Here is a 24,173-nt window from a genome sequence, read left to right on the forward strand (position 1 = left end):
CCACATCATAGAGTTGTTAAAATTAGGCAAGCTACAGGAAGCATTGGCACTGTGAGGGCACACAGTGGCCAAGAGGACTGGGTGTAACTCCGGATGTAACTCCCTGCGGGGTGGAATCCCTGGAATATCATTAACATTCTAACATCTACTCCCTTTCTCCCTTCACTCCGCTCCCCTCTTCCTCACCAGCCCCCTTTCCTCCCTTCAGTGTCATCTAAGCCTCCACAACCAAGCCATTTCCTCCCCCACCGCTGTTTACTACCGTTCCTTCAGAACCAAATGAATACAATACGCAGGGATGTTTTTTAAGTGTGTTCATAAAAGGGATCCAATATAAATGCGTTATCATCAGTGTCCACAGTCCTAGCTTTATTCAACATCTTTTAGTTCCATTTACTGTGATTTACAAGAGTTTGTAAGTAACCCTCACAGTCCTCATTGATGTTATGTTATTGTTTTTGATAATGGCAAGTGATCATATATATAACGATGGAATTTTATTTTCATAGCTTTGTAAAGCCTACCATATAAATTGGGGGGAAATCCTAATGATTTTTTCCAATATTTGTTCCCTGAAATACTAGACCCCAAGGTGTAAAGTGGATATTTAATTTTTCCAGTGTTGTATTCAAAACACAACTGCAATGGAGATGGAAACATCTACTTGAAACTGGCTTTGCTTCTTTACAATTTTTGAGGCTCTGGTGGATTGTTTCGATAGTATTCAGATATTGCTGTTGAAAAGGCTACAATGGTTTGGGAGAGGCCCAGCAAACGCAGTCTCTCTGGAATTGGATAAAACCGTAACCATTTGAGGATAAGCTCCTGCAACCTCACTCCTTATGATGAGACACCAACATTAGACTGGACATTTCATGGATAGGGGCTGGAGAGGAAGAGGAAGAAAGAAAATCCATAAAATAGAAGTTTAAAACTTCATTTCAAAATAAATGCAATATGTAAAGGGAAGATGTCGAAGAGAAAAAAATCAAACCAAAAACAGAAGACCAAAAGTTTGATAATTACGAACATTTCCAGAAGCCCCTGAGTCTATCACTCCTCCTTTACTCCTCATCCCCTCACACCTTCTCCAGGTACAGTCCAGGTAGGATTATGCTCCACTCATACAGGACACGTGTTTTTCTATTCCGTATTGAAGATATTAATAAGGCTTCCTTTGTCACTGTTTTGCTCTCCATGAAAATGAGCCCAAACCACCATGTTTTATGGGCTCACTTCTCTTCTTGGCAGGTAGGCATGGAAAAGAGCCCATCACCACACTTCTCATCTTAAGTCTTTAGCTAAAGCTAACACTCGATTACCTGCAGTGATAGGGACTGAGAAACTCACTAACTTTAAAATCCATAAAATCCATCAAAGATTGAATAAGCAGAGCCCTTCAACTTTTGCCAACGGAATTCTCTTATCAAATCCACTGAAACATAGCAAAATTAATTAACTTCAATGTCTAGCTTTTGTTTTCTTCATCTCACGTCTGCCTGAAGTTCTAATGATCAGCAGGAAGATTTCAAGAGGGAAAAGTGAAGCTCTGGAAAAGTATAAACTAACTTCACTCATGCATTAAACAACAAAACATTTACTGAGCTTCTAGGATATTCCAGAGACTGACTGAGAATATAGTGATGAAGAGACATACACAAGCTCTGTCATGAAGCTTACATCCTGCTAAGGGAGATGGAAAATAAATAGATGAACTAGTAAATAGATAATGGGCCAAATATATAATAACATTTTAATAATCTTAACTGCCCATTAAAAGCTCTTTCAAGTTCTCTTAGAATTTTATTCCCGTGGTTAATTAATTCCAAATATTCAACTCCAGTCAGCAAAGCGCTGCAAATACATTGCAGGCACAATGATAAGTGAGTGACACTCTCTTACCTTAAGCCGGTGGCTTATTTTCTTCAATGTGTACACTTCCTCTTCGGTACTGGGGATAAGTCTTATCACCTTATCACTGTAAGAAAGGGGAAAATGGTGATATTTACTTTTAAAAAATAAAGATGTAACCATCTCTATTTTTTACTTAAAAAACAAAAACAAAACTGCCCCTGCCTTTAAGAAGGAAAAACAGCAAAACTTTGAGCTCGACAACATACTCACTGATTGCTTGGTCTTTTTCTGTCTTAAAACCATTTGTTTTTTCATCAGCTTTTGAAGATTACAAACTCACACTTAAGCAGAAAAAGGTCAAAACACAGGCAGAGTGGCAATAAGGACAAGAACTCTCCTGAATACCTCAGAACAGACACCAAGAAAGAAAATTCTTAATGATAGAAAAACACACACAACACTTTAAAAATAAAACTTAATGCTGAAAAGGAATGTGACTTTCGATGAGAGGAGATATGGAATCCACACACCATGACCGTTCCTGGTTTGGATTCTTCCCACACTGAGAACAGTAAAGATAAGCTCATCTCTATGGGGCATCTTAACTCTCTAGTACAGAGCTTCCCAACTGGTCTGTGGGACCCGACTGGAGGGCCACCCAATTGTTTACGTGAGTTCCATGTGACACTGATGACCCTAAAGTTGTTAAAGTGAAAATAATTCTAAATCAATTTTTACAGCCATTAAAATTATACCACAGTTGAAATTACATTTGGATACTCTCTAAGAGTCTTTCCATAACTTGAGTAAGACTGGAGGGGTCATTCGTCAGGGAGTTGTTTGTGGTGGTGACCTGTCCCTCAGGTGCGCCAGTCAGGTATTATCATTTTGTATATGTCATGATGAGGACATGTTGGGAAGCGCAACTCGACTGTATTAAAATCACAACTGTCAGTGTGTTTTGCACAGAGTAGACACATTAAGTATTTATTAATGGATTTGGCACAAAGGCGATCACTGAGAATTCTTGGCTTCCACAGGAAATGTCGGTAAAACTAAATAAAATACACAGGAAGGAATGTTTTTCGTAACCCCCTGTGGCATTTTATAATGACTGGAGATAAAGTAGAACATCATGAAGACCATATATTTAAAGCTCAAAACAAAAATTCTGGCATTCACCCACAACTTCCATCTCCAGCCTGACAGGTGTGCCGGAATCAGGATGGAATTTGCATGCTTTCCATGGTTTTGCTTATCAGCAGTTCTCAACCTATGGGTCTCGACCCCTTTGGCCGTCGAACGACCCTTTCACAGGGGTCGCCTAAGACCATCCTGCATATCAGATATTTACATGACGATTCATAACAGTAGCAACATTACAGTTATGAAGTAGCAATGAAAATAATTTTATGGTTGGATCACAGCATGAGGAACTGTATTTAAAGGGCCAGAAGGTTGAGAACCACTGCCTTAGATGAATAACAGTTTCCAAGGTGAGGTAAGATTAATGGGGTTGGGGTGGGGGGCATTAGGGACCTTCCAGATTTGCTGGATGATGATTCTTTTTTAAAATAACATTTTAATTATAACTTAGTTTATTGATTTGAGAGAGAAAGAGAGAGAGAGAGAAACATCGATTGGTTGCCTCCCATACGAACTTCAATCAGGCAACGAATCTGCAACCTGGGTATGTGCCCTGACCAGAAATAGAACCCACTACCCTTGGAGCACAGACAACGCTCCAACCCACCAGGGCTGAATGAAAGTTCTTTAGGGCTGTGTGTTCATTTCTAATCATTTTAGCTTTGTTATTTCCAATGATCCGGTTATACCTTTGTTAGGCCTGTGACTTAAAAGGTCCTCAGCTTGCTCATGATAATTTATTATGGTTAGGCACTACCACCCTAATCTGGCTTTGTAGCTTTTGTTTCCTCAAAGCCACAGAAAACAACCTTTTAGTATCTTTTTCTGAAAAGAATACAAGAAAGTAGAGGTTAAGAAAAATTCATCAAGTCACTGTAATACAACTCCAAACCTGACCTTTAGAATTGAAATGTAATTACATCTTTTCTGGTACACAATGCGTTGACCTTTGCTTGCCCTGGCTTCATCAGATCCTGGCCTCTCCTACCTGACCCAATATGGTTCTTGGCTGAGAAAGACACCTTTGCTGGGAGATATGGTTATTTTTGAAGGATGGGTCACTTGACATCCTGCTGGAGACACCTCCATCAAGGCCTGTCAGCTCCCCAAGAATGCAAAGAAAGCAATCCGTAGCCGTTTTACAACTGTGGGAAGATTAAGAAAAAACTTAACCCTGAAAGTGATTGCTGAAACCCAGCTTTATCATTCAATTAAAAAACAAAAAAATCACTTCATCTCAGCTTGTAGAAATTCTCGGGTGCAACTTGAGGAATGTGTTTATTATTGTTTGATTACTTATCAAAGAACAGAGAATAAGGAAAGCTATTTAGGAAAATCCATAAAGTGTCTTACTTTTTTACAAGCGAATAAATTAGAAGGGTAGACTAACCAGTAACCAAAGACCAACAAAAGCTCTTTATTCAGCATGTAAAACCCAATGACCCCCAACTGCCCCATTTGTCTCACCAAAGGGAAAGCTTACTCTCTCTAGATCTGATAGCTGGCCATTTTGAAAGCAGATAATTCAGTACTACAAATGGGTTTCAGGTAGTGAAATAGCGACTGGAACTTAGAAAAACCAGCTGTGAGTATCAATGAAGGTGAACTGAGAGGCTTTCTAATTTATCAGTTTTCGCCCGCTAGGTGGCAACATCAATTTTAAACCCCATAACTACCCTTTGGGATTAAGATGAGGAAACCAAAGGTCTGAATGTGATTGAGGTTAGAGACCAGCTGCTCATTTGTATATGTGTTAGTAAACTAGATATTTCTAACTCAGCCTATATAAAGTTGTCAGGAGGAAAAACAGGACAGGTATTTTTAATTACAGTTTAAGGATGTAGTATAGAGGCAGTATAAGCAGCCTCCAGGTAATTATGTATATGTATTGATTCATTATACACTTAGATTTTGTCCCCTTGCCTTACAGGACAAATGAGATTGTATTGCTATAATGCTAACATCAAGTTTTGTTTTATGCTAGATTATTGTTATGTACAGCAGCAACCATGTGGATGAGATAATCTTGAGTAAATGAAATCGATTTATAAAGTGTATAATAAGAATGTATGCATCCAGAGAAAGGAATTTGGCAAGAGAACACCATCTCTAATGTTTTACAGTCTGTCTGAGCCTCAGTGTCCTGGTTGGAGGGATGAGCCCCATTCGCCTTTTCATGTTATGCTGTTTGAGTTTGCTGGCTACCATGTTTACTGGGACACCTATGGAAGAACAGCTCTGTTTTATGGGCAACTACGGAGTCCTCCCCAGACTCCTTTTGAAAGACATGGATGCAAAGTTCCAGAGTTTTGTTCTGGCTCCCGGCAAGACCTTTCACAATTGCTCCCATGATTAAATTCTAAATTGCTCTAGTTTATGAACCCATGCTTGTAAAAATCAAAACATGACAGAGGATATGAAATAATAAAGTTCCCCTCCCAGTTCTCTTCCAACCTTGACCTTCCATCCTCCCCTCAGAGCCTTGTTAATAGTTCCTTGTGATTCCCTCTAGACCAGCGGTTCTCAACCTGTGGGTCGTGACCCCTTTGGGGGTCGAAGACCATCGGAAAACACACATATAATTACGTATTATTTTTGTGATTAATCACTATGCTTTAATTATGTTCAATTTGTAACAATGAAATTGGGGGTCACCACAACATGAGGAACTGTATTAAAGGGTCACGGCATTAGAAAGGCTGAGAACCACTGATCTAGACTTTTCCTGTGCATTGACACATGCACACACTCTTGGGACCACAGCTAATTTGACACTTGACTTAAAGGCAGTCAATGGATCATAAGGTGGGATGACAACTGAATCCTTCCCAGTTGGGTTCATTCCACTGGACGATGACTGACAGCTGATCTAGTCAGATCCTGCCTTTGGGACTTTGCACTTGAGACATAAAGAAAAAACCAGTGAGTTTGCATTATCAGGAGCAGTGGCCATAGATGCAGGCAACAGCCAAATTACTATAACGGCAAAATTCTCAAGCACGGAATGTAGGCTTTGGACACATTGCCCTGGTTTGGAAACAGTCCCCAGTCTTTCTCATGTTTTTTTTTTTTTTAGCATCAACATCTATGATCTCATGCGTGCCTTTTCAAACTTAACAAATGCACTATTACTAAGACCACTCAAACTTCAGGTACTTCAGTTTTTCATTCATACCTTTGAAGAACCAATTCATCTTCCCTGATCCATTTTTTTTTCCTTCACTTAGGGAAGAAATAGAGCAAGGCTGGATTCTAATATCAGTTCCACCACTTGCTGTGTGCCCTGGGCTAAACTGCTGAACCATTTAGAGCCAATGATTCATAATCCTTACAATGGGGGGAAACCCCAATACATTGTTGCTTACGGTTTTGGTGAAAATTATTCCATTCAGCCACATTTACTAATATTAAGGTCACGTTAAGTTCCAGGCATGGTGGCAGGGGGTAGGGATATAGCAGTCCCTGCCTGTGGTGAGTTTACCATCATATTCCCAATGATAGAGGCTGGGAAATGCCCACCTAATAGTCTCTCAATGCACAGTCGCTACTGTTATCACCTCTACAGGAAACTGTCTCATCCTTTAGAAATTAAAGCGCTAAAAGCAGACGCTTCTCCAAGTGGGTTTCACTGTGAACATCAGAAGCAATAAAACATGATTTTGTTAGGGATATATTTCACCTTTTTTGTTGCTGCTAGTGTTTTTGTTTCTTGGCCTTTTTATAGGTATTTAAGTCTCATTATTGATCAGCTTCCTGATTGGGTACTTATTATTTCTTCTCTTCTCAGGCAGCACTTTGGCATCAGAGAAACACACGTATTAGACAGTCTCATTATTTCCTACAATAGCAATTGAGGATAGAGGACACTTTATATAAAACAAAATGGGAAAGCCCTAGCTGGTTTGGCTCAGTGAACAGAGCATCTGGCCTGCGGACTGAAGGGTCCCAGGTTTGATTCCTGTCAAGGGCACATGCCCGGGTGGTGTGCTTGATCCCCAGTGGGGGGCATGCGGAGGCAGCCGATCAATGAATCTCTCTCATCATTGATGTTTCTATCTCTCTTTCCATCTCCCTTCCTCTCTGAAATCAATATAAATAAATAAACAAACAAACAAATAAATAAATAAATAAAATGGGAAAATAATTTCAACGAAAGTCCTGCATAGATGTTCTTGCTGTGTGTACAAGCTGCACATGCTCAGTTTTTCAATACTTCTAAAAACACAATTTAGCTGGATATAGAAAGGGATTTCTACATTCCTTGGCCTTCACAAGGAATCAGATTAGATGGCTGTAGTGGCTGCGCCTCCAAATCCATTTCCCCTTCATAAGCCCTGACAAGACTGATTTGCTCAGATAATCCCTCCATCCCCACATCTATATACATAAAAGCCTAAGTGACTGGCCGACCAGCCGGTAGCTATGACATGCACTGATCACCAGGGGGCAGATGCTCAATGCAAGAGCAGAAACCACAGGCATGGAAACATGGGACAGACTGATGAATCTCAGAGGGAAGAGGGGAGGGGGGGAGGGCAGGAAGAGATTAACCAAAGATCTTATATGCACACTAGAGGCCCAGTGCACGGTTTCCTGCACCAGTGGGGTCCCCCGGCCTGGCCTGTGGGGATTGGGCCAAAACCAGCTCTCCAAGATCCTCCAAGGGGTCCTGGATTGCGAGAGGGTGCAGGCCAGGCCTGAGGGGCCTCTAGTTAGGAATAAATCTTGATTAGCCAGTCAGAGCTTAGATATCTCCAGTAAATTGTGTTAGTATGGAGATGAATATATGTTATAAATGGGCCCAATCAGATTTAAGGGAAGAATTATTATTCCATGGCTGGGGGTGAAAAGATTCACGATCTTGTTGAACATGAATAAGGACATATGTAACCCTGTAGGTATAACCCTCACCTGGGGCAGCCATTAATCATGAAAGGAGTGAGCTTTAGGGTATGGCAGATTCTATAACTGCTGAATAGACAAGAAAAAAACCATGTTTTCAGTGGTTTTGTTGAATTAACCAACCTTTAAGCCCCTCCTTCCTGCCTCTGGACTTAGTTATTTAATGTAAAAGTTTCATTATCATGTAGATCAGTTTGAGTCAGGTTGTCTCCTACATGTAACCAAAATTGCCCTGCACAATAATAATTTTGCTCTGTCTATTTTTAAGGAATGAGATAAGGAAAAGCAATGGAATAAATAAATTTACTCTTAAATCAAAGTCTTCACAGGTGGGAAAATACACACTGGCCTTCTTTCTTTCCTTGAATACCTTTCTCTAAAACACCCCTCTAATTTTGATAGTGCTTAGAAAAAGTGCGTGTGCTTTCAGAAGGATGATTTAGGCGGCTCAATAGCTAAATACATCTCATATTCTCAAGAAAAATGGCCCACTTAAAATATTTGCTGAATTTTCTGAAAGTCTTGTATCCCATGGAAGAGTTAATAATAGGATTTCACTTAAATAAAAATCTCTCACCCAAGCACCAAGAAACTCATTAGGTAGTCCAGAAAAAATTAATGTTCACATGTCAATTCTATATTATAAAGTGCTTGGGTCTCAGAGGTGCATTTCCTTTGTTGAAAGATTGTGTTTTGATGTACATGAAAAATTCCCTTAAAAAGCAATAAATAAGAGACCACTTGGCAGAGAACACTCCAGAGATAAATGGATTTCCCCCTCTTTGGTTATGGTTTATAGTCGCAACATAAAGACCTCAGAACATGAAGAAGCTCTCTGTGGCAGTTTGCTTAGGACACGAAGATTTAGACTTCACTCTTGGGTTAAAGTTAGGCAGAGGGATGACTTTCTTCTCTCCCTGCTCCCTCCTGCCCGCCCCCGACCTTTGGTTGCTGCAACTATTTTTAATAGCAGAGAAAAGAAAAACAGTCCTCCTAAGCCTTACTGTACTTAAGAGAAATGTTCTCAAGAGGTTGAACACCTATCATGGAATCTTACATGTAATGGATGATCAATAGATTTTTGCTGAGTTGAATTGAAATTGTTTTTTCTTTTGTGTGTATGTGGTTTATTTTTTTATCGTTGTTGTTTTTTGTAAACTGCAACCAACCAACCAAACAACTATCTTTAAATTTCTGAAGTTGACTTCCATTGTAAGATTTGAGAATTTCCTCTTCTCCCATTAGCACAAGCCAGGAAGGAAAAAGCAATAAAATGTAACACTGCCTTTCAATTAATTTCTTACAGTCAGATAAATTTGTTCAGTATGTCTCAAAGACTTGAAATATATTGTGTGAAATCATTATGTGATACTTCAATTTAGCCCTTTCTTGTAGTATTTAAGAATAGGACGCAATCCAAGAAATGAAGAACAAACCATTCACTTGAAAGATACCTATATAGCAAGTTGCTAGTGGGGAAGGAAAAGGAAAGGAGTTACAAAGCATAAGGGACCACCTTTCAAAGATGTATATTCTAGTTTGGTACATGAAACATAGATAAAACCTTATATTATTACTAGAGGTCCAGTGCATGAATTTGTGCACCTTGAAAGGAACTGTGGGCCTTGAGGCTATGGTAGGCACAGGGGTGGGTCTTGGCTTACCCTCCGTGCCCCTGCCCGGCCCCTCCCGCTGTGGTCCTCGCCTCATCCAGTCTGCCAACAGCCCCGCTCCCACCGCTGCTGCTGCTTGCACCCACTGACAGTGCGGAGTGATTGGGGCCAGCATCAGCAGCAGGTGTGAGCGGGGCTGGTGCCATCAGTGGGTGCTAGGGGTGGTTGCTTCCCCAATCACTTCTCAAGAGCAGGGGGAGGTGGAGAAGCCCTCAGGGGCGATCAGGGCCAGCAGCTGCTGCTTGCACTTGCTGATGGTGCCAAGCAATCAGGGCTGATGCTGGGCACTGGCAGTGGGTGCAAGCAGTGGCTCTGGCACCAGCTGTGGGTGTGAGCAGGGCTGGCGCCGGGCGGGACTGCAGCACATGGGAGCAAAGAATTTTCAGTAACCACCAGAGACTTGCCCTGATGACAGGGACCGGTGCCCACCTTGGTCTGGCGCCCCCTCTGACCCACTCCAATATCCCACTGCTCCCGATGCCTGCCATGCTCCACACACACCCCCTGGTGGTCAGTGCACATCATAGCGACCGGTTGTTCAGTTTTTCATTTGTTCTGGTTGTTATGCCGTTTGGTCTATTTGCATATTAGCCTTTTATTATATAGGATTGTAATATAAGGCAGTATGTGGTAAATGTTTTATAAATTATGTAGAATATGTGTATAAAAAAGAGTTAGATGTGATAATTAGAGAAGACCACATGGAAGGACTTGATAATTGAAACTAAGAAGATCTGGGCCCCAGGGACTGACAGCCATCAGCACATATTAGTTTAGTGGTTTTGAAATCTGAGTGTGCATAAAATTCACCTGGGAATCTATCTGCCAGCATAATTTGGGGTGATAAATATACTGAAATCACCTTCCAGTGCAAATCACTTAGCAATACTGAAATATGTATGTATGTGATATATTTTTTAATATGCAGGGGTAGGGTGGCAACAGAGTAAGTCAGGTTAAACCTAAGAAGCCAAAAATGCTGAGATAAGCTAACACTGAGGCCAGTGGCTATCCTGACTGAGGAGCATCTTGCTAATTCCTAAGTTTGAGCAAGGTGGGGATTCAGATCAGAGACCCTCATTGAAAGCCTTAACAATAACAACCTCAGTGAAAACGTAACCAGAAAACAAGTCTTATGAAAGGAGAGAGTAGGGAAACCGTGTCTTGGATTTGGCCCTGGATAGGAAGGAAAATGAAATTTAAACTACCTATGTGGTCCAAAAATCTACAAGCTTCATTCTCCCAGCTGCAGAGTGTACCCTGCTGGTGGCTCAGAGCTGAGTCCATATTAAAGAATGGTCTTCAGCTGAAGGATGGTGCTTCACCCAAGATTAAGACCCCCCTCCCCAAGGGCAACCTTCATGCAAACCCGAGTTCATGCTGTGGCTCTGAGGCCTGCACCCTGGTCTGAATTTGAGATGTTTCTGAAGTGCCAATCCAGCTTCACACTTCCTCCTGAAATCTGTTGTAACTGCCGTCCAAGCCTTCCTCTATCCTCAGCTTCCTTCATTTCCTTATAGATTCTTATAATTTTTTGTTTGTGAGAGAGCACTCTCCAAGAAAATGATTCCATGAATAACAGACCGAGACCCCAGAAACTGACCCAATGAATATCAAGATTTATTATAAAGCGATGGTAATTAAGACAGTATGGAACTGACATGAGAATGGACAAATAGATTAGAAACAGATCTTTACTTATAGAGAAACGATCAGTGACAGAGGTAGTACTGCAGATCAGTGGGGAAAGGATGGACTCTGAATACATGTCACTGGGACAACTGGTTATCCATGTGGGGAGAAAATTAATAACCTGGGTTTTTCTCTCTCACACACTCATCAAATCAAGTCACGTCAAGCTAGGTCAAGTCAAGTTGGGATAAGAACTTAACTGTGAAAAGAAAACCCTTAAAAGATCCTGGAGACAAAATATCTTCATGATGTCAGGGTTAGGAAAGGATTTATTAAACAAGATACAAAAATCATAAAGGTTGATTAATTCAATTATGTTAAAATTAGAAACTCCTCTTCATCAAAATATGCCATAATGAAAATCAAAAATCAAGCCGCAAGTGAAGAGAAGACATTTAAGTATCAGTCAGAAGATTAGTATGAATATGAAACAGATGCATTACTTATGAAAAATGGGCAAAGATATGAATGCAATAAAGAAATAACCAAAAATATGAATATATGCTCAGTGTAATTTGTAAACAAGGAAATGCAAATTAAAACAGTGACAACTACCCTTAAAACCACTTCACAATTATCAGTTTTTTCCATTAAATTTTGATAATATCAAGAAATGGCTATTGAAACTCAGATCTTTGCTCAATAGAGTATAAAGTCGTATAGTACTTTGGAAGAAAATAGTTGTGTATTAACTGGTAAAAGATAAAACTTCCATACTCATGTCCCAACAATCAAACTCTTGAAAACTCCCATGTACACATGCACCAGGAGAGCCATACAAAAATATTCACCATAGCTTTATTCCATGATCACAAAACAAAACTAGAAACAAGCCAAAATCCCATCAACAGTAAAAATGATAAATTATAGCTCTCCAAAAAGTGGAGTTCTTTTTGGAGAGCTATAAAAGTGGACTTAACAGCTGTTAAAATACATGAATTATGACTATATACACCAATGCGGATGAATTTTGCAAACAGAGTTGATTGAAGTGACTGTGAGGACAGAACTGGGGGGAAGGGAAGATAATCAGTGAAACTGGGAAGATAAGCCAGCATCTGTTTACAGTCGTATTGTATGTGTTCCTTGCTTTGGAGATTTTTTTTTGATGGCTTTAGTTTGGTTTGGAGAGGATTTTTTTTTGTTTTGGTAAGCATACTCATATTGTGGTATGTGAATGGTCTTTACATCTCTGGAGGTTACTACGTCTTGCTGCTTAGTGTCTGTACAATTAACAGAGAAGGCAAAACTGGGAGTGCGTGCTCCTATGTACACTGCAGCACTAGCCACAGAGCCAAGACATGGAAGCAACCAAGGTGTCCATGGACGGATGCACGAATCAAGAAAATATGGTGTGTTTATGTGTATGTGTATAAATATACATACAGTATATATACATACACATATACCCACATATATACATACATATGCACACACATGGAATATTATTCAGCCATAAAAAGGAAATCCTGCTATTTCTGACAACATAGATGGACCTTGAGGGCATTATGCTAAGTGAAATAAGTCAGACAAGGAAGGACAAATACCATTGTTATCTCACTTCTTTGTGGAATCTTAAAAAACCAAACTTCTAGCCGAAACCGGTTTGGCTCAGTGGATAGAGCGTCGGCCTGCGGACTGAGAGGTCCCAGGTTCGATTTGGTCAAGGGCATGTACCTGGGTTGCGGGCATATCCCCAGTAGGAGATGTGCAGGAGGCAGCTGATCGATGATTCTCTCTCATCGATGTTTCTAACTCTCTATCTCTCTCCCTTCCTCTCTGTAAAAAATCAATAAAATATATTTTAAAAAAATACCAAAAAAACACACACCAAACTTCTAGAAACACAGTAAAATAGTGGTTACCAGGGACTGAGGGGTGGGGAGAAGAGAAAGATGTTGGTCAAAAGGTACAAACTTTCAGTTTTAAGATGAGGTTTGGGAATCTAATACACAGCATGGTGACTGTGGTTAACAATACTGCCTTGTGAACTTGGAAGCTGCTATAAGAGTAGAGCCTTAATGTTCTCACCATAACAACAACAAAATGGTAATTATCTGAGGTAAAGGATGTGCTAACTAACCTTATTGTGGTAAACATTAATAATATATACATGCATCAAATCACAACACTGTATATCTTAAACAATGTTATGTCAATTATAGCTCAACAGAGGTGGGAAAATGTGGAAGTACAAGCATTGAATTTTTTTCATGCAGAGACTAAACTGCATAAAACTTTAATAGCTTTAAATTATTATATTTGCCCTGCTTAAACTTTTTTGGGGGATGTTGACAAAGATGTTTAGAACTTATTTCAAATCATATTGGAAATATCTGAATGCAATGTGTATATGAAATTGCTTTTTTAAAGAATAATTAGGCTTATAGTAATTGCCTAAACTGAACATTCTGCAGGGAACTTTTTAAATTATAATATTCGATGTATTTATTTTAATCCCAGCAATAATAAATTATAATAATGATGCCCAATAGTTTTCGAGTTACTATTATTAAGCTTTTTCTAAGTGCTGTACGTGCATTATGATTTATTCCTATTATGACTTTTTTTAGTAATTGGCTACATTTTAAGGTAGTATATTAAATTATTTCTATCTTTTAAGGATTGAATAAACAGTAAACTGAGGCAGTGATTATCTGTATACACACAAGAGCGGTGAGAATTAGGGTTGAATTTTGTCAAGGCTTAGAGGCTCAGAAGGACACTTTATAGGCAGTTTGTCTAAAATTGTTTATTATGTGTAGAAGCAGTGGCTGACACGAGACCTATATAGCCATTATCACCTGTGACTTGTTTTTTCAAATCTGAAAATTTCTAAGAAACAAGAGCCACCTTGAAGTTCAAGCTCAGTCTAACAAAAAACTCCTTGAATGCCAATAAAGACATAAGGGGAAGTGGTAAACCTGTAAACAGCCCTTTGAGAAAGGAAAAGCACCAGTTGCAGGGAAATGAGAATTAATAAAGTATGAAAAGTGAGCCCGGTTTCATTATTTTCTATGCCATCCAAACCCCAGATCTGCCCCTTTCTTTCTCCTCTATTTCCTCTAGTAAATGTATGGATGAGGCTGGGTGGTTTAGATCTTTGAGGTCCTTTCCAGAGGGAAAGACTGAACTTACTTTTCTTTCTTGGCAGTGGGACTGTCTGGCTCTATAAATGTAACCAGCCCTGTAAGACTTCTGTCAGGGGTTAAAAAATATGATCGTCCAATTACCACACCAGTTAGGATGCTTTTGTTTCCAAATGAACAGAAAACCACCTCAAATTGGACAGAACCAGAATGGGAAGTTATTTGCTTCGAAATGAAAAGTCTAGCCACAGGTCAGCAGGATTTGGCCAGCACTTGGGCCTGGTTTCTCCACAATTCTCTTAGCTCTGTCCGCTCAAGCCAGCATCCCTTACCATCACCAAACGGCTGCAGCAGTTCCGGGCCTTACGTCCATCCAACACATTGTCCAGAACAGGAACAGCGTACTTTCTTTTCCAACTACATAAAGAAAACAAGTCCTAAACCTCTCTCGATTTGGATCAAGTGAGATACGGAGCCCACCCTTGAACTAATCTCAGCGTGTGAGGAACGCTATGTGCTGACTGGTTCATGACATCAAGACTCGCTCCTGCAGCAGCTGGGAGCTGCTGGTGATGGTGGGGGAGATGCGGAACCATCCCTGACTGGTTCACGGTGAGGAAATGCACAACGTTCACACATTTTAACCAAGAGATGATCCCACATGCATTTGCTTCCGGTGCTCTTGTCCAATGACCTTTCCCAAAGGGCACACAGGTTGGCGGGATTCCAGCTGTGAGTACATTGGTAGGCTTTAATGTACAGGGGTGGGAGTGAACAATCTTATCAGGTTCCTTCCTACAAGCCAAAGCCTTCCAGAAGAATATTCTGAGGACCCAAGTTTTTGGCATTTAACAGTGCTCAGGAGCAAGTTTAATTAAGAACGATCAGTGAGAGAATGTTAATATTCACCGTCTAAAATTACCACACAGAAGCTGAAGAGTCAAAGAATTGTTGTCAGCCGTGTTCAACGGCAAAACCTAAAATCTACTTCTTTTGTCTCCCCAAAAGGAATGGGCCTGACGCTTAATGGCTCTGTGATTATATAAAGGTCTTTACTTTTTAATACTTCTTCAGGCTGGTTTTTTTTTTTTTTTTTTTTTTTTTTTTTTTTAGTGCCTTCTGACTAGGTGCTTCATTTTCTCCATTGGGTGAATAAAATCTATGGGATGTAGGACTTTTTGATGCAGGGGTACTAGATCCTGGGAAGAAACCCAGGTTTCAATTATTAGGAGATTTAGAATAGTGGGAGGTCTCGGGATGTGGACAGCGTTATGTCTTGTGCAGTGTGCAGTGGGGAAGGAGCCAGGGCTCCTGAGGGCAAGCATCAGCCCTCAGCCCTCAGCCCTCAGCCCTCAGCCCTGGCCTCCTCCTCCCCACACCAAATAACTCTTCCTCTTATGATATGAAATGGGTTGGAGCAGGATTGAGGGCAATGGATGAAGAGTGTTTTGTACAGGATAGGTGCCCGTCTATAAAATCTGGGACAATGTCTTTTCCCGAGTGAGGGTGGAAACAGAGTCCTATGGATGTTATGGAGTTATTCTGACACATCAAAACTGCCCTCTTCCTTTTCCATATTACCCCCAGGCCTCAAGGGCTTACATAATAGGCAGCCAGATCCATCTAAGTTTCTGGTTTTTTTTGCACTTTGGTTCCTAGTACTGGCTTTTCTATTACTGGCTGTGAAACCTGAGGCAAATGATTTCATTTTTGTGATCTTTCTGTGAGACATGGATAATACCGCCCCTTTATTACCGCACCATCAGTAGGATCGAATTAGGTAATAGACAAGCATTCCTTGAATATCATAAAGTCGCACAATGTAGAGAGTGATTATTTAACCTCTCCAACTCCTAAAATCATCTGGAGTGTTTCAACTGTGCAGTCCTTTGATGTGCCCTAGGGGTCTTGTTGTAACAGGAATTCTCACTGCAGCGTGACATAATCTGATCATTCTGAAAAGCAGAGCCTGGTGCTTCTACCGTATAAAATAAGATACTGGGGCAGGGCGCGGGGGGACCATATGCTAGTTTTTGACTGTTATCATCCAAGTGGAATACAGTTAAATTTCTGATAACAGGGATCGAACTTCACCATTATCATGGTTTCTGTGATTTCACTTTCTCTAATGAGTTAAAGAAAGGTAATGCCTACTATGAAATATGTAACTGTTAGGAATCAGGAGAAACAGATTTTGATGGAAAGACATAAGGATATATGTCCCTCTTGAGATGAACTCTAAAACCCCATTACATTTGGCCATGAAAAACATGTAAAGTCCTTACTCTAAACTGCTTAAAAATAACATTTTCTTCTGCTCGAAAGCCTCTGTTCTGCATCAAACAAGATCGCTGAAGAAAAGAGAGCGAACCTCCGCTCCATCTAATCTTGCGGGAGGTCAGCTAGTCTGGCTCCAATGCGGTTCCTACTTCCTGAAAGAACAGAGGATGAGCTCCGCTGGAAATGACAGGGAAGCACCCCTGGGACTCTCTGTAATGGCATCGCTGAAAAGGAATGTTTAATCTCTGCAATCCTGACTTTAAATGGCCACCATTGTGTGAACTGAAAGGTGACCAGACAGTGCTGAGGAGCTCATGGTGGCAAAAATGGGAGGAGTAGCTGAAAAGGATTTTTTTTTTTTTAAGTAAATAAAGCCTCTTTGTAACAGAATCTTTCCCTTAGTTTATCCCTGGATCCATTTTCCCCCAGGTTATTTCTTATCCATTGTCTTCCTGAACATAAAACACTTGACACTGATATTATCACGAGGTTTATGGGTGTTGGAATCTCCCTCCTAATCTCTGTAGAAGCAGAGAAGTGAACAAGGGCCATTGGAGGAGTTATTATGCTTACTGTTGTTTATTTTTAAAAAGATTTTTTTAAAATTTTGATTTTTTAGAGAGAGAAGAAGGGAGAGGGAGAAACATCAACGTGGGAGTGGAACATTGCTAGGCTGTCTCCTGCATGCCCCCTACTGGGGATCAAGCCCGCAACCTGGGCTTGTGCCCTGATCAGAATCAAACCAGTGACCTTTCAGCACATGGAACCACACCTAACCAACTGAGCCACACAGGCCAGGGCATATTGTAATTTATTTATACCTCCTTTGCTCAGACTATAAACAGAGTTGGATGAGAAAAGACGACTGGAGAAAGGCTAGCTGAGATGTTACTTCCTGGACCAGGTCAACCAGAGGCAGAGCTAACTTTTCCTCCCACTCCTGACTTCAGAAACCATTTGATGGTTTCCCCATGAAACCCATACCCCTAAACATTGGTGGCTAGAAGTAGTTTCTGTTTGAGACATTTCTCTGGCCAGTATCCCATTCTTCTCCCTTAAATATTCCCACAAATACCAGGGGATGGGAAACATGGATCAGTACAGCAATGACTGATTAGCCCTGAATCTAGGTGATTTATAATTTAATGCTTATCAAGCACATATCATGACCAAGAACTCAGAGGACACCTGGTGACGTGATATCACCACGTGATGCCATCAGGTCACTGAAATGTGTTTCAAGATTTGGTTCTGTCACTTAACCTCCCTGATGTCTGATAATCTGTGAGACAGCGAAACCTCACCCACATGGCACAGCCAGGGGAAGACTGAATGGGAACAGAAATGGAGGCTCTTTATAAAGTAGTCAGATGCCACATAAAAACGAGGTTCTGTCTGGGCCTACAGCCCTTGGCTTTTTAAGGATGATCTTTATGAGCTTGGTGGTGTTCCTTAATGGTTCAGAACAGAGTGCCAGAGCCAAATGGACACATCCCTGCACCTAGACCTCTGATCAATGTGACTCTTACCAAGTAGTTTGGAGTCAAAGACTGAGTTGGGGAAACTGAAGTACTATGATGAAATTTCTTCCTTTCCTTTCAAAAAGCCCCCCAAAATGAAGACTACTATCCCACCACTATACTCACCTCCCCTCTCCCCACTTCTTATCATTTGATTTATTTTGCTCAGACTCAGACTAGGAAGAGCAGGAATGATGGCTCAGGTCATGACTGCAAATTTGAAAGAGGTTGAGGAAGATGCCAAGAGGGGAAGGATTGGTGATCTAGAGAGGCCAGCCAAGAGCTGGTTCTTTGAAAAGATAAATAAATTCGATAAACCTTTAACCAGACTCATCAAGAGAGGCCAAGAGAGCAGGCTCCTTCTTTCATTTCCCTCCATAAAGAATAAGTGAAATAATGCATAAGACCTGGACACAGACAACAGTGTGATGACGGTTGGGGTGGAGGTGGGCAAAGGGGAAGGGGAATGGGAGACATCTGCAGTAGTGTCAACAGTAAAAAAATGAATGAAATAAAATAAAAAGGTAACTTTAAAGATAATGATAGGAAGTTACAGTGGTAATAAAACTATGTGCATATAATTCCATGTCGCTGTAGAATCAGTGTAACCAGACAATTGTTATACAGGACAAAAACAAAAACAAAAACCCAACCAACCAAACAAACAAACAACACGTGCATAATATATCTAGCACTTTAAAAAATATACGTCCTTATTTTCTCTAAAAGGTAAGAAATAATCAGAAGAGTTGGCTTTATAAGTGAACAGAAAAGACAGCCTCTTCCACCCCGTCTTCCTTGCTGAAGGTAGGCTGGCTAGACATCCGATGTGCAGTGGTCACTGGTGTCTCTGACAGCCAGCCCTGCTCTCAGTTCCTGGTAGGCCTTCAACAAGTATTTGTTGGATCAAAGTTTCTTTATACCTTGAAGGGTCTAAAGTGTTATGTGTGTGTGTGTGTTTGTTTTTTTAAAGAATATTAGTAATACTCAGGATAGCTAACCAGCTCTTCCACACACCCTGCCTTCTCTCTGTCCTGTCCTCTGTCCCCCTCTTTGCAAGCTCTCACAGCTCAGCCGGTTCTGCAGGAGCCCCCCCCTCCACGTGGGCCTCCTCCTCCACTTTCTCCTCAAGCTCCTCTGCTGTCTCTAGAAAATACATTCTGTTTATAACACAGATCCTGAATCTTCCTCGCTTCATCTCCACTGCTCCTCCTTCACATTACCTCCTTTGCTCTCAGCCTCCTAACTGGTTTCTCTGTTACCTTCTTGTTCCCCTTCAATCTATTCACAAAACAGGCAAACAGATTTTTTAAAAAATGCCAGTGGCATTCTGCGCCCCATTACTTAAAACTCTTCACTGTCTTTCCATTCATGAAAGATCAAATGCTTAGCATGGCCTGCAAAACCCTATCCCAGTTGGCCTCTGCCTTCTTCTCCAGGCTTTTTTTGCACCTTTTGACCCTTCACCCCCTCACCTTTATGGTTCAGACATCCAGGTTTTCTTTTTGCTCTGTGATGGGCCAGAGTCCCCCTTCCGAATGGAAGCAGATACATAACAGACTTCAATTTCAGATTATATCAGAGGATGCTGAGATTTCCCTGATTAAATTATGGCTGCCAGTCATCACTCAAACTCCAGAAATTGCTAATTAAGAAACAAAACAATGCAATATATGTGTAACTGAGCACGACCTAAGGATACACACTAATACAATATTATCACTTTCTTCCCAATCTCTTTCAGAGTCTCCTGGCACTTGGATTATTATTGAAAATACATTACACATCGGAGAATGTCAAATCCACACTTTAATAAACTGCAAACTTAATTATGTTTGCAAAACTGCCCCGAGGTCCTCCTCCACATTTCAACAAGGTATTCAAGTAGCTGACTGCTAGAAGCAAGACTTCAATTACCCAAATGGCCTTATTCATGCATTCCACCAAAACAAGTTATTTTCACATTTATCATAAGTAATAAATAGATCACATATTGTTATCAAGATACAAAGCCCATTTTATGACACACTGCCTTCTTTTCACTGCATTTCTATGATTGCTTCGAGATTTTCCCCAGCGATAAGCCAAGCTGACTTTCAAAAAATGAATTGGAAAAGATGGCAACCTTTGAAATATCATTTCCCTCAACTGCGAAAAAGCTTCATCACTGTGTCAGTGTTTTATAATCCAGGTAGGAAGCTGCTATAGAGGCTGATCATTTCAAACCTAGTTCAGGGTCAGTAACAAAGCCCAAGTGGTCTGATTTCATTACTTACGGAAGCAGTGCCGCATAATGGAAAGACGGTGGATTCAGAAAACCTACGTTTGAATCACATGGCAGCATACATTTAGGAAGATCGCTTCTGAGCCTCGGATTTCTCTGAAGAATATCGTATCTACTAACAGAACAGTGAGGTGTAAATGACCTTACCCACCTAGTGTGTGGCATTGAGTAGGGGTTAAACATTGCAGTTTTAATGCACTGTAATGAGGTAGAGCTTTCCACCTTCTCCTGATCTTATTCACAAAGGAACAGGCCGAGCTGCCTTTGGTATTCATATCACTGAGTAGATGTAGTCGATAGGGTAACTGATTCCATTAATTTCCCAAAGGACCTGGTTTTTCTGGAAAGAGGTCTGTCATGGTTCGCTTGAGAGTTTAGTGACTTTGGTATTAGTATTATTGCAGTAATCTGGATTACTGTAACAGCTTCCAGTTACAATTCCATTTAAAGGGAGAGAGCTTTTAGTAAAACTATATTATTTCGAATCATGTTGGGAAGTAAATGCTAGTTCATTCTTTTAAAAAAAACTTTATTATTGAAAAGTATTATATATGTCCCTTTTTCCTCCCATTGACTCCTTCCCATCCCTGCCCCCCACCCCAGACCTTCACCACCCTATTGTTGTGTCCATGGGTTATGCATATATGCACACAAGTTCATTGGCTGATCTCTTCCCACCCACCCACCTCTGCCTTCCCTTTGAGATTCCTCAGTCTTTTCCATGCTTCTATTGTCTCTGGATCTATTTTGTTCATCAGTTTATTTTGTTCATTAGATTCTACATATGAGTGAGATCATGTGATACTTGTCTTTCTCTGACTGGCTTATTTACCTAAGCATAACATTATCGAGGTCCCTTCATGCTGTCTCAAAAGGTTAAGAGATCCTTTTTTACTGCTGCATAGTATTCCATGGTGTAAATGTACCACAGTTTTTTGTTTTTTTTTATCCACTCATCTACTGATGGGCACTTGGGCTGTTTCCAGGTCTTAGCAATTGTAAATTGTGCTGCTATGAACATAGGGGTACATTTATTTTTTCTGATTGGTGCTTTGGGTTTCTAAGGATATCAGTTCATTCTTGTATTTGGTAATTCATTCTTGTATTTGGTAATGTATTCCTTGAGTATGTACCACATATCACACACCCTTCTAAACAAAAAGGAAAGAGCAATGATTAAAAAAACAAAGAACATTCTTGACCTCTGTCAGGGAGCAAATACACACACATAATGAGTAGAGCATTCAGTCTACAAGATGGTGAGGAGCCCTTGGACACCAGAAGGTGGGGCAGCTTTCTGTGAAGGGCCAGGTTTTCTCACCTTGGACTGTGGAACTGGGGTCAGTTCAAGAGGCCAGCAGATACAAACCCCAGTTCCACATTCCCAGATGAGAAAATCTAATTCAAATGGTTTTGGGTCAGGTGGCAGCCCAGACCTATCCCAAACATTTGTATAGGGCTGAAGTCAAGAGTGTAAATGGAGACCCTCATGACAAATATATAAATATTAAAAGTTAAAATCAAGGAAATAAGATAAAATGTTTTATCTTTTTACTCTGACAGGCATATCTTCTTCTTTTCTCTTTTTTTAAAAATATATTTTACTGATTTTTTACAGAGAGGAAGGGAGAGGGATAGAGAGTTAGAAACATTGATGAGAGAGAAACATCAATCAGCTGCCTCCTGCACACCCACTACTGGGGATGTGCCCGCAACCAAGGTACATGCCCTTGACCAGAATCGAACCTGAGACCCTTCAGTCTGCAGGCCGACGCTCTATCCACTGAGCCAAACCGGTTACGGCAGGCATATCTTCTAATAGCCTGGAAGTCCAGGTTCAAACGTAGGACTATTGGGCTCCATGGGGCACTGTGCCTAAATGCACCAGCACAGAGTGACCCCCTAGCCTGCTGCCCCTGTGCTGCCTTCTCCTACCCCTGCATTATGATACCCCAGTGTGCATATCCAAGCTCCAGGACAGCCCACACAAATGCCCACCCCTTCTACCACTGGGCCCAGGGCTGCAAGGCTCATGTGGGCCCTACAAGTGGGCCTGAGGCTGTTTGGGTTTTGGTTCCAGGACCCTGGATTTCCCGACAGAATGGAAGTGCACACTTTGAGAAGGATGGGGTTGCACCTGGAGAAGGGCTGGAGCATAACACCCAGGGCACGAGTGCATCTGGCCTAGGAATTAAGAAGTAATACTAGCTACACTCCCGGGAAAAATTATTACTCAGGTTATGGCACATCCTATTACAAGGCTGGTCAAATGTATTTAAAAAAATAGTAAAGGAGCCTTATACTCAAACCTTTAGTTTACTGCACACTAAACCAAAAAAGATAAAAATTCCTTAGGTACTACCTGGGAAAGGGGAAAACAGAAGAAAGATGGCCACAATAATACAATAAATCATAAGTAACTTATCTTCTCATTTCTGAAGTTAAAAGTATTATTCTTCCCCCCACTGCCACCCCCAAATCAGCAAACGCTCACTTTTAAAGGTCGAGTGGACTATTGATGATACTTTTGTGGTTTTGTTCTACAAGATTTCTATTTCTTCTCAGGAAAACAAAACAAAACAAAACACAACAACTACAACACCTGAAAACAATTCAGGCTAACCTTTCATTCCATTACTTTTCTCCTCTGATTCCTTAATAGGCATGTCTGTGTACAACTGAGATCTTCAGGACCTTACATGACCGATTCTCTACATGAAGTTGTAATTTCCTATTCTCTGACCTCAATTTCCACTGCTGAAATGGAAGCATATGACACCAGCAGAATGAAAAAGCGAGAGAGGAACAGATCTCTCAAGAAACAATCAGGATAAATATCTCCAAATACAAAGACTGAAAAGAAAACATGAAAAATACAGTTTTTAAAACATTTTCAAAATAGTTTTATACAATTATAATTAGATCTTTTCAAATTAGTCATATGCTCCTGTGGTTTCTCATCATCTAAACAATAAGGTTCAAATTCATCGACATTTTCCTCTTTTTGGTGGTCTTGCTTCTTTCTAGCCTCCCATGTATATATTTTTCTTCTACAGCTCTGTTTTTATTGCACCATTTTTCTCACTTTAGAACTTCCCATGGGCCTCGGTTTGTTACAGCAATAATTCTCAAGTGTACAGGCAATAAAGTTTGAGTATAAGCTTTAGAGCTCAAAAGGTCTGGGTCTGAATTCCAGTTCTGCTACTGGCAAGCTGTGGGATTCTAGACAAGCAACCTAATCATTCTAGTTTCCAATTTCAATATTATTCAATATGGGAATAATAATGGTGGCTATCTCATTGGGTCATGAATTAATATAGGCAGTGCCTGTATTAATTCATAGGGCAGTGCCTGGCACCTGGTAAACCTTCCATAGGTAATTGACAAAATATATATGACCTCTTGGGGTTTGTGCCTGTCCCCATCCCTATAGACTCATCTTTTGATCTATCATATTTCCTGTCTTATAATATGCAGTTCTGGACTATTGAACTACTTAGAGTTTAGTGAACATGCTATACTGTTCCTTTAAAGAAAGAACCATGCTGGACATGACCTCTTTAGGAGTTTCCCCGGTTGCTCAGACACAGGTGACAGCTCCCTCCGCTGTGCTAGTTTTATACGTCTCTGCTACACTCCTCAGTGGAGACAATGCAAGCCCTGTTGGTCAGGAGAGTCACAGAAGTGGGCAGAAGGTTTGTAGCAAGCTCTCCAAAGTAAGGTGTTGCTCATT

At 40.7% G+C, this 24,173-nt stretch overlaps 1 protein-coding gene across 1 annotated transcript in view; it reads right to left on the bottom strand.

Annotated features, from left to right (window-relative positions):
* Positions 1–24,173, bottom strand: part of CPA6 (carboxypeptidase A6) — a 198,258-nt gene that overhangs the window by 115,390 nt on the left and 58,695 nt on the right. The window contains exon 2 of the mRNA XM_036338465.1: positions 1,903–1,978. Within this exon, the coding sequence (XP_036194358.1) occupies positions 1,903–1,978 (76 nt within the window). The remainder of the gene's footprint in view (positions 1–1,902; positions 1,979–24,173) is intronic.

This window comes from Myotis myotis, unplaced genomic scaffold (genome assembly GCF_014108235.1).
Source record: "Myotis myotis isolate mMyoMyo1 unplaced genomic scaffold, mMyoMyo1.p scaffold_m19_p_16, whole genome shotgun sequence".
Lineage (NCBI taxonomy): Eukaryota > Metazoa > Chordata > Mammalia > Chiroptera > Vespertilionidae > Myotis > Myotis myotis.